The 12,003-nt window shown below is 39.0% G+C and overlaps 1 protein-coding gene across 1 annotated transcript in view; it reads right to left on the reverse strand.

Annotated features, from left to right (window-relative positions):
- Positions 1–12,003, reverse strand: part of ADCY8 (adenylate cyclase 8) — a 160,992-nt gene that overhangs the window by 102,654 nt on the left and 46,335 nt on the right. The window contains exon 2 of the mRNA XM_067530337.1: positions 8,986–9,135. Coding sequence (XP_067386438.1) covers positions 8,986–9,135 — 150 coding nt within the window. The remainder of the gene's footprint in view (positions 1–8,985; positions 9,136–12,003) is intronic.

The raw sequence follows: 12,003 nt of genomic DNA on the forward strand, positions 1-12,003 counted from the left end.
AGGATAGGTCCATCAATGGTTCTTAGCCAAGATGGTCAGGGATGCAACCCCGTGCTCTGTATGTCCCTAGCTTCTGTTTGCCAGAAGCTGGGAGTGGATGACAGGGGATGGATCACTCAATGATTGCCTTCTCTGTTCATTCCCTCTGAAGCATCTGGCATTGGCCACAGTTGGAAGACAGGATATTGGGTTAGATGGACCATTAGTCTGACCCAGTATGGCTGTTCTTATGTTCTTATATTCTACTGATTGCAAGAAAATCTGGGAGCTGAAGCTTAAAAGGTTTCCTGAAATTCCTTCATAGAAAAGAACTGGTCTTTTATTTCTGTGGCCTGGTCTACACTTACCTGAGAATTCGGCAGCAGTTGATGGGAGATACGCAAGCTATGTAAAATAGCTTGTGTAACTCCCATCAATTTTGTAACTTATGTTTTGCGCGCCGTCTTCACTATGCTGCGCCAACGGGAAAAGCATATCAGTGACACAGTGCTACGCTTTTTCTGGAGGTGATTTTAATAGATCTACTTCCAGATTGCTTGAACAAGTCTTCACTTTGGCTCAATCAATCCGGATATATTGATCTGTTGGTGGCGAATTTGCCGCCATCAATGTAGACACAGACTATTTAAAAATAAACAAATCCTGATCAATGGATTAGTACAGAGAAACTTTACAGGGGGTGGGTTAACATTCACCTTTAAAACAAGTCCCAAATGATTGTGATCTGAATTTTTATTTATGATACTTTCTAGACCATTTCTGCAATGAAATATAAAGGTCATGTGAATACTTTGTCACCCATCTGAACTTTATCCTCATACCAGTTTAGAGGGATTTTTATATTCTTAGTATCCATATTAAAAAAGATTACTTTAGACCATATAACCCTCTTAAAATATTCTTTGCAATCCCAACCCAATCTGCTCTTATTTTAAAAGTTGTAAACACTGACTGTTGATTAAAAACTAGAGCTGTAAGAGCTTGATAAAACCTGCATGACATGTAAGCTTCTTTAAAAGAAAAAATCAGACCTCATCAGCCTACAGAGAGAATTATTAAAGGAAATGGAAAAAAATTGAGACTGAGATTGCTGAGGGGGAGCAAGAAAAATACTCCTGAAACTGGAGATGGAAGGAAAATAAATGGAAAGCAGAGAGAAGGAACTTGTTTCTTAATCATGTGTCAGCTTTCCATATAAATCTTGGATCCTTTCTCCAGCCCATACTAAGAAAAGCAAGCTGAACATTCAGGTCTCCATACGGATAGGCAATGAGCCATTACCATGTGTAAGTAGCACAATGTTTAGTTTCTATATTGGTAAATAGGTAACAACCCAACAGGAGAAGAGAGATTTGGGGTAAGATTACAGAAGGTTGTTACATTGAGACAACAGGTGGTATGACAGAGTGTAGGGAACCAATTGTTAGCACTAATCCCCAAATATTTCTAACCCTCCTCTAGCTCTGGAAAAGGTTTTATTTTTTACCAGCACAGTATCAGCTACTAGATAGGAAGTATAATTGGACATCCTAGCAAAACTCCACTCACACTGGTCAAGTAGTGTTTTGGGTGGGTGACAAATAGGAATTAGAAGTGATGAATAGGGATGTTTTATCTGAAAAATCAGGAGTAAAAGAACAAGGGGAGATAACAAACATGTCATGAAACATGTACAGTGATACGTATATTGTTTATCCCAGATTGTTTGTCTCAGTCTATAAATGTTGGGGTACCTTGGCTTAACCCTTCATCTGGTCTAGGGGGCAGTGGAAAGTCCTGCTGCTGACTGAGATGGTCCATTGTCATGGACATACATGTATTAATGTCTGTGTAGAATCTATGGGTTGCTATTACCATGTTTTGTTAGCAATAATCCTGGCCAAGAGTCTTCACCACTAACCGAGTCTGTAGTCTTTCTGTGAAGTTCTATTGAGGTCTGTTGAACATGCGCAGAGCTGAGACAGCACACAGAGAGGATGCACACTCATGCCATAACTGACAACACATGGGACCAGTGCAGGGCAGTATGTGTTTCCCAGATGCACCTTGACTAACTGCTTCTTCCTTTGGCCCATCCAGTTTCAACCTTGTCCCTCAGCATGTGTTCCAGATGCACAGTGAGGCCTCTATGTGGTCTGGAGCATTGGAGTAGAAGGTCTGTGGAGGTGACTGAAGCACTCCTTTTGCTTGTGGGGCTACATCCGTACACAGAAGATCCCCACCTCTATGGGTGGAACTCAGGGCAATAATGCTAGAAAAGGGCTGGTGCAATGAAGGGAGATTGTCTACCCAGAAAATAAAAAAGCTAACAGCAAAGAACCTGCCTCCTGCTGACTTACTCCCTTTTTTCCGCTAGGGTAGCTCCATTGGAACGGGAATAACGTGGTGGTGAATTATGACCCAAAACATTTTTACTTTATTTTTCTTCTTCAGGCTGCTATACCTGATGAATTTTTCTGACTGAGTCTAAGTCAAATATCATCAGTCCCTGCACAGCAATAATTACGTAGCCCTGTTGGTGGTTCTCTCTCCACTGGGTAGGGAGTTTTCATTTCATAAATCATTCAGAACCTGCTGCAATGAGTAGAGTAACAAATACTTACCATGAGAGTGAACATACATATCCTATAGACATATTGGGATACAGATATTGTGATATAGATACATATCCTATAGACATATTGTGAGCTAAGCTGATCATCTCAAAGAAGTGCCCATAGAATTGTTATGCTAGAAGACACCATCATGCACTCTGCATGCACCACACGTTTCAGAGAAAAATACTTTAGAGAGTTTTTAAAACATTTTATTGGAACACTTCTTCATACGCCTGATCCAAAACCCATTAATGTCAATTGGATTCTTCCCAGTGACTGCTGGATTTTGGATCAGGTCCCATATTTCTCCACCAGTAAAGCCAGATTTCCTTATTACAATGAGTCCAACTACATAGATCTTGGATGGAGAAAAATACTTTAACTAGCACACTAGAGAGATCTTCAAAGCTTAACTAAAATAACTTTTCTACACATAATAATATGGTAATTTTGAGGTTTTATTTTGAGAGCTGTGCCTCATTTGGAAGAAGAAAGTCTCTCCTTCTGCAATATCTATTTCCTGACTTGATTCATGAGAGATTGTACTAGTGCAGGTCTGAATTTTATCCACCCTGAACAATGGCAGTTTTCAGGCCAGCATAGTGTTTTGGGGGGAAGGGTAAATTTATTTAGGAGATTTGTTTATTTTTAAATGCAGATATTTGAGGGTTGATTTATCAGACTAATTTCCAATGGAAATCAAGATGATAAAGATCAGGTAAGGAAGCCACAAGCATATCATTAATGCAACATGTGTGTGTGTTTATTATATAGTTCATTTGCAAGTTAGGAACAATGGATAAATAGAGGACAAATTTCATTTTCATCTCAGTGCAGCTTTCTACTCTGTACTGGTAGCAAGTACACAAAGCCTTAACACTAAGGCGAACTACATATCTGTGGTATGATTATTTTTGAAAATTGTGTACTATATATTCTAGAAAATTAGTCCCACATTTCATTTTTATTGCCTTGCCATAATGAAAGCAGAATTACCTACTCTGTCTTTAAGATAACACCATGAAAGAAAAAAGGAAAGAAAGAAAGAAAGAAAGAAAGAAAGAAAGAAAGAATACACTTTATGTTGGTCTTAAATATTTCTTGACAAGGTTAGTGGAGCACTGGTTGTAAGTCTTTTTGTAATGCTCAAAGTAACATACTGAGCCAGATGCCCAGCTTGTGTAAATTGGTGAAGTTAATGAAACTATGATAGTTTACACCAGCTGAGAATCTGGCCAATAAGATATGCTTTGTTTACACAAAGTCATCATGGGGGGTGGAGGGTGTAGAAAGATGTTTTAACATTGGCATTTTTTTTGCCTGAAACATCTATAGTTTTCAGGCCCTGGTGGATGTGTGTTTCACCATTCCATGGATGAATTAACCTACTGGCCAGTATCATCACCCTGCTACACCATGATTGCCTTCACAACAAATTATCTCAGCTGTATAACCTCCACTAGCTCACCACTCTGGTCTTTTGAGTTTTCCACAAACACTCCTATTCGATAGTCTTCACTAGTGATGTTTCACTTTCTCAATCTGGCTGTCAAAGGTTCTAGATCTCAGCCAAAACCAAGTTTCAAACTCACATTTGATTTCTACAAGAAAATGGGAAAAGTATGGCCACAACCCCTTCTTTGGATCTCACTGTCACATGTTGACCAGGTTGCTTGTGGTTTATCAAACAGATAGAGACAATGCCAAGGAAGTGTGCTACTGACTCATCATAATGTCACTTCAACTAGTGGTGGCAAAAATTCTCCCTACTTAACCCTACATCGATATAGCTGGTATAGGGTAAGGGTCAGATTTTAAAACATGTTTAGCTGCGTAAAGTTGTGGATAGGTGCTCAATGGGATTTTCAAAAGCACCTAGATGCCTAATTCCTAATGAGAGTAAGATGCTTAGGCCCTTTTGAAAATTCCATTAGGCACCTATCTGCATCTTTAGACACCTAAATACATTTACAAATCTGGCCTTTAGTGACTTAGGAACTTTTAAAAATGAGACTTAGGCTCCTATGTCATTTAGATACTATTGAAAGGAGCATAAACTCTGGCAAGACAAGTGTAAAACGTAATTCGGCAGGCCAAAAAAGAATTTAAAGAGAAGCTAGCAAGAGACACAAAAACTAACAGCAAAAAAAATGTAAAGACATCAGAAGCAGAAAGCCTGCCAAAAAATCATGTGGCCACTGGACAATAAAGGTGCTAAAGAAGTACTCAGTGAAGACAAGGCTATTACGGAGAGGCTACATTAATTCTTTACATCGGTCTTCAGTGCAGCGGATGTGAGCGAGATTTACACACCTTAGCCATTCTTTTTAGGTGACAAATCTGAGGAACTATCCCAGATTGAGGTAACAGTACAAGAGGTTTTTTTGAACATACTGACAAAATAAACAGTAACAAGTCACCAGGACCAGATGGTATTCACCCAAGAGTTCTGAAAGAACTCAACTATCAAATCACAGAACTACTACCCATGGTATCGCTTAAATCTGCCTCTGTACCAGATGACAGGATAGCTAATGTAACACCAATTTTTAAAAAGGCTCCAGAGGTGATCCCAACAATTACAGGCAGGTAAGCGTAACTTCAGTAGCAGGAAAATTGATTAAAATTATAGTAAAGAACAGAATTATCAGAAACAGGGATGAGCACAATTTGTTGGGGAAGAGTCAACATGGTTTTTGTAAAAAGAAATCATACCTCACCAATCTATCAGAATTCTTTGAGAGGGTTCAACAAACATGTGGACAATGGTAATCCTCCAGTGGATAAAGTGTACTTGGACTTTCAGAAAACTTCTGACAAGCTTCTGACAAGGCTCTTAATCTTAAGCAAAATAAGCAGTCATGGGATAAGAGGGAAGGTCCTCTCCTGGATCAGTAATTGGTTAAAAGACAGGAAACAAAGGGTAGGAATAAATGGTCAGTATTCACAGTGGAGAGAGGTAAATAGCAAGGTCCTCCCATGCTTTGAGTGTTCCTAAGTCTTTGACTGCCAGATACTGGGACTGGACAGTAGGGGTGCATCACTCAATAACTGGAATTTTCTGTTCAGTCTAGAATTTATGCTAACATATTTATCTATGAATAATGGATCAATGGAGTTATTACAAGTATACACCAGTGTGTACCTGAGAACAGAATTTGGCCAATTTTAGTGCTGCAGAACAATATGGTGCCCATCTGAGAGAACCAATGATAATAATAAAAAAAGCAAAGGACCCACACTATAATGAAAAACACCAAAGAAAAGCAGAACAGGAGCTTCTGTACAAGAATTACATAAGATGGAGCAGATGCTACCACGTCTAACTGTTCAATTTCAACTCATGGAAAAAAATGAATCACCTCCAAAAAAAAAACAGTGGGGGGAAAAAGCATCATTTTGATTGTTTCACCTTGAATTCTCACTGCATTCCACAAACACAAGCTATGATTAGCAAAGGCAAAAGAAATAAGCAAAACTCTTTTTCTAGGAAAAATGGCACAATTTTGATGTGGACTTTATCTAAAAATAGTTTCTACTGAGTCCTGCATTCCTCCATTAAAATATTAGTGCTACATTTGTATTATAATAGATCTGCAGGTGCTTATTAGAGAATCAGCGCGAAATTTCCCAAATACCATCAAAACATTTAACGGCTTTATGCAATCTATACCATGCTGGCCACTGTTGTCTCATTGTTTGTATTCCCCCATCTGCCTGTCTGTATCCATATGTTGTCTCTTGTCTTAAACTTATATTGTAAATTCTCTGGGACATGCACTTGTCTTTTTGTTCTGTAATTATACAGTGCCTAGCACAATGTAGTCCTGGTCTATGACCAGGGCTTGTAGGCACTACAGTAACACAAACAAAAAATAATAACATGTGTTTGTAGGATCAGTCCCTTAATCCCTGTGTGGTAAACATGCACTATTATCCCCATTTTACAGATGAGGAAAACAAATAAGGAGGTAGGTAACCTGCTGAAGGCCATGTAGCAAGTCAATATCAGAATCAAGATTAGAACTCAAAATTTACAAATAGTTCATCCCTTGTTCAAAACTTTAGGTGATGCTGCTTTTTGTGAACAATAGAACACCAGATTCTCTACTGTATTCCCATGCAGCTGGCCCCTACATCACCCCCTGCATTTGGCCCTTAGGAAGGAGGAGGGGAGAGACAGCCAGACTGTACTGTACTGTGGCAATCTCCAGCTGCTGTAAGGTTCCTGGGGGCCATTGCCATTTAGAGTCGATCCCAGCAGCCTCTAGGCTGCTCTAAATTAACTGGGACAAGTGCAGATCAACCCAGAGACTCAAGGAGCCATAATGAGATCCCGGTGTGCCTCACTCCACTGTGTTGCCCAGCTCACAGCACAGAAGAGAATCTGCTCCATAGTGTATTGATATCTACACTGAACCTGAAATCTTTGACATGGACATCAAAGCTCACATGCATTCCACTATCACAGAAGCTATTGGATGGGAAGGAGAAATCATGTTTATAACATCTGTGCCATCCTTTGCTGATAATTTGTAACTATATATACATAAGATCACATAGTTTCTACTAAACTTCTTTTTTTTACACAATAATTACATAAAGGATTACTCCTCCATTTCCACTTGTACAATTTTAATTCTGACTCTATACTACTAGAAATTTCTAGCAGTCATAACTTGATTAATAACATGGACACATGGTAATTCAGGTTTTACACTCTTTATCATTCCTACATTTGGAAGACAGCAAGGTATGATCTAATCCTGATTTTATAAAACTTGGCATGAGGTAATAAGTGACATTACTTCTGTTATCTAATGTACAAATAATTAAAATTAGGCTGTATCATGATATACGTATTGTATGGGGGGAAATTGCTACATGTCGTTGGATTATTGCTTGAAGCTGATGCTCCCATGAGAATATCAAACTGCTCAAAGGAAACAGCCACCCAAATGTGACACTGCCAGTTGGCTAAAAGGAAATGCATTTATCCACTGCGGAACTGAATATTAGTTAGAAATAAAAAAAGGTAGAGGGCAGTGCTGAGCAAGAAGCAGAATTTCCATCCCACATGAAATTCCAATATTTCAACATTTCTGTTTATCCCAAACTGAGACAAGAAGTTGAAATATCATAATTTTTCAGGAACAAAATATTCCAAAAGATGTGATTAAGAAATATCAAAATATTTTGTTTTGACAATTTCAGTCAAAACACAATATGTTGACATTCCTGAAATCAATATGTTGGTTTGTTAAACTGAACTGACATGTTTTGTTTTGAATCACTTCAATGTTAACCTGCATTTCCCAGTTGTAGAGCAGTGCCTTGTGAGAGCTATTCACGGTTTGCCTCCATGGGTCAGGCTTCCTGAACAACCTACATCTCCTATCATGCATTTGCAGTCATATGATTCAGCACTCAGCTTGGTCAGAGAAGAATCTGTGGTGAACTATGAGAGATGTAGTCCTGGAGCTAGCCCAAGCCATAGGAGAGAACGGGCACGCGAACTTCAGCTCCCTTGAGACAATGTGCCATGAAGGGAAATGAAGTCTAATGTTAACTGATTTGAAGTGAAACATTTTGTATCACTTCAGCTAAACAAAATACTCCGATTTGGGTGTAGCTGACCCGAAACTAAAATATTTTGTTTAATTTTTCCAATTGAAAAATCAAAAATTTTCAGCAAAATTGAAATTTTCTTGCAGAAAATTTTGATTTAGCAGAAATTACCTTTTCCACTAGAAAATCATTCTGATAGAAAATTCCCGACCTGCTCTAGTAGGTGGGGAATCTTTCCTTAGCACTTTATCCAGAAATGTTACAATGCACTATGGAAGACAAAGGTCAGGCAGGATAGTGCAGAGATGAGTGTCTAGAACATTGCACGGCATCTCCCTAGATCTCTTAATGTAAGTTTGGCAAAAAGGGAAGGAAATATGAAAGAGAAATCCATTTATATACATAACGAAATCATTAGCTAATTTCATTAATGGCAGCATAATTTATATATTGAGTGCTAAAACTCGTTTAAATGGCCATGCAGAGTAATGGCATTGATTTAGCTTTTGGTGGGTGTGAAGTGAGTATAACTTACACACCGAGGAGGCAAAGTGATGGGTGGAGCAGGAGAATGAGATACTGCAAGAGAAGGGTGTCATCCAGAATAGGCTCCTCTGCATGAGTGTGTCAAGGAAGAGATTTCCTAATGAAAGCTTTTGAGATGTCATGTCAGAAAAATACAGCAAACGATAGAGCATGAACCTCACTTAACCAGTATAAATCCATTGACGTTAATGGGGTTACACTTTAAGAAGAGGCTCAGATCCTAGCAATGTATCAATTCCAGTTTATCCGACAGTAGCAGCATTTCTCTGGATACCTGTCTCTGGTTTTCCGTCTCTAGCCTCAGCCTTGCTTCTACACATCTTCTGGTCTCTAAGAAGGCTTGGCGCTGAGCTCTGTCTGATAGGTAGCTAATGAAGATTCCCGCTGTATTCATACACATAAACAACACTGCCTGGGCCGCTATCTGAAATAGACAAGAAAACAAGACATAGGTCAGATGACTGAGACAAAAATATCTATTTAAAAAGGAAAAGACTGCTTAAAAGTCATGTAGGCTGTAAAACTAAACAGTAAGAAAGTTAGTAGAAAGGAGTCTCTTGGGTCTTATTTAAAGGTGTCAAACATACAAAACACACTCTGCCTGCAGGAAGAAATATGCAGTACTTTGGGGGCATTAAACTCTGGCTGAACCACAAATAATGTTTCCAAGAGCTGACTCACAGGGCGCTAGTCAAGAACGATTACAAACACAATTAAGAATTTATTTTTCCGTAGCTTCTTCTGTAAAAGCAGCTTTGTAACACACTTCATGGAGTGGTGTGAGAAGTGAGCCACATACAAAGAACCACACAAGGGCAGGTTATCCATTAATTACGAATTATTGCTGTTGTTGTATTAGTGTCATTGACACTTGAAATAGCCTCATTAGCAGCTGATGACAAAGAACTGGCATGCGTATTTCTGAATAACAAAAAACCCTCAAATACAAACCCAAAGCACAAACGAATACTTGCAACCGGTACTTTGCTGTGGTTCAAAGATAGGTCTTGCTTCATCCCTACCAGATAAAAATCTCAGAAAACACGCTCCTATTCTAGATCCGCGAGCTACACCCTTTCTGCGACTGGAGGAAGGAACAGCCCAGCTTCTTCCTCTTCACCCCTCCAGACATGCCACAAGCTAAAATAAACATCCTAGGGTAGCTACTGTGAATTTGTAGGGCTCAGCTCTCTTCAACTGAGCTGTGCTGATTTACACTAGCTGGTGATCTGGCCCTGTAAGCATAATATAAAGTCACCTTGAGTCTGCCTGTTACCTCACTTTCTCCCAGACCTTCACAAATCAAAATCTCATTCTCTTCCACCCACCCATTCACACATGAACACCTTGGGATTTTTCTCATGAATAAAGCTATTCAAACATAGGGAACTCACTCTACATGTTTGCAGGATAAAGGCCACAAATAGCATCTACTTAGTGACAAACTGAGGGACCCTTTGGGATGGCAATAAAGTACTGTATAATATTTTATATACTCTATATAGAATATAAATAACTGCAGCCTCAGCTGTTTTGTTCTGAGCCATCTGTGCTTTAGGTCACAAGTCCTTGTGACCCTCTCTCAGTTTGTATTTAGCTGGTGAGTATTTTTTTGACCTGATGGGGAAAGTCATGCACAGCTGGTTTGCATTCATTAATACCTCAACAAATACATGAAATTCTAGAGGCAAATTCTCTTCTGACAGCTCTCTAATTCTCAAGCTGCAGCTGGTCTAGCCCTGCCGTAAATCACAACACTGACCTAAAGACAGTTGCTGCTTACAGTAGTTGGCTATAGTCCCTAAGGGACCACACCCTGAAAATTTGTGAAGAGAAGCTATGCTCCATTCTGTCCCTGTCATACTCCCTGTCATGGTCAGGGCTAGATGCACCTCTGTCCCCTTTCTGGTGTCTCTAAGGACGTTACCCAGGTCTCATGTCTTATGCAATTACCTGTCCTGGGGTGGAACTCTGAAATTCTGTCATGCCTAGACCAGGCCCTGGGCAACAGTGCACTGTATACATCCTGTACAGCACACTATGCTTACTCAGCAGGTACAACTGAGTTTGGGCACTAATGGTTCTTCCCTTTAGGACTCTGTGACCAACGGTATTCAGTGAAAAAAGAGCCTTCTTAAAACAAACTACTGTTTATTTTAAAAGTAGGAACAAAGAATTTAGAGAAAAAGGATTTTAAAACAACAAAGAGCCTACATATATATCTATTTTACTTAAAGGTTTATCTTGCTTCTGATTAACAGGGATAAATTAGCTTCAGATCTGAAAGTTGAAGACAATTTAGGGGAAAGTGATCATGAAATAATAGATTTCATGATTCTAAGGGAAGGAAGGAGTGGGAGCAGCAGAATAAGAACAATGGACTTCAGAAAAGCAAATTTTAAAGGTGGAAGGTAAGTTCCCATAGGAAGAAAATCTAAGGGGAAAAGGAATTCAGGAGAGCTGTCAGTTTCTAAAAGAGAATATTAAAGGCACAAAAGCAAACTAGAAGGACAGATAGGAATAAAAGTAAGAAGCCACTATGGCTCCACCAGAAGCCCTTGAATGACCTGAAAACTGTGTAAGTAGCAACTAGTAAAGAACATATTTAATGAGACACCAGAGATATCTATTTGTACGAAACGACCAGGGTTAACATTCTAAGGCTGTCACCTACTGTAACGCTATTTAATATTGGTCCACCCAATGTTGGCACACAGTTCAATTATTCGATGATACTGCATTTCAGTTATTCTTAATATGTAAAAGTTTCTATAAGCTTAGAGGAAACTATTTTTTTAATTTGCTTATATATGGCATGAATAAATACAGATTTACAGACCCTAGCATGCAAATGTATTGTCTTATATGAGAGCTATAAATCATGCATGCAAATCATGCATCAAAGTCATGAAATGGGCTACAGATACAATAAAAAGTCAGGTATTCAAAAGTTTAACAAATGGAGGGGGGAGGCGCCAAAGATGCTCTTCGCCTGGTGCACCATTTGGTCTAGAGCTGGCCCTGTGAGTTACACCTAGCAGGGGACATAAAAGGCAATAAGAAGAGGTTTTATAAATTTGGAACAGAAGAAAGATGAAGGAAAGTGCGAATCCTCTACTTAGTAGGGAAAGAGAGCTAATAGTGGATGACATCAAGAAGGTGTTAAATGCCTATGTTGCTTCAGTCTTCGCTATAAAGGTAAATGGTGACCAAATACTCAACACAATTAATGTTAACAACAAGGGAGAAGGAACACAAGGCAAAAGAGGAAAAGAGCAGATTAAAGCATATT

The sequence above is a fragment of the Emydura macquarii genome, unplaced genomic scaffold (assembly GCF_026122565.2).
Source record: "Emydura macquarii macquarii isolate MOO-44397 ecotype Brisbane River unplaced genomic scaffold, CSIRO-AGI_Emac_v2 contig_369, whole genome shotgun sequence".
Lineage (NCBI taxonomy): Eukaryota > Metazoa > Chordata > Testudines > Chelidae > Emydura > Emydura macquarii.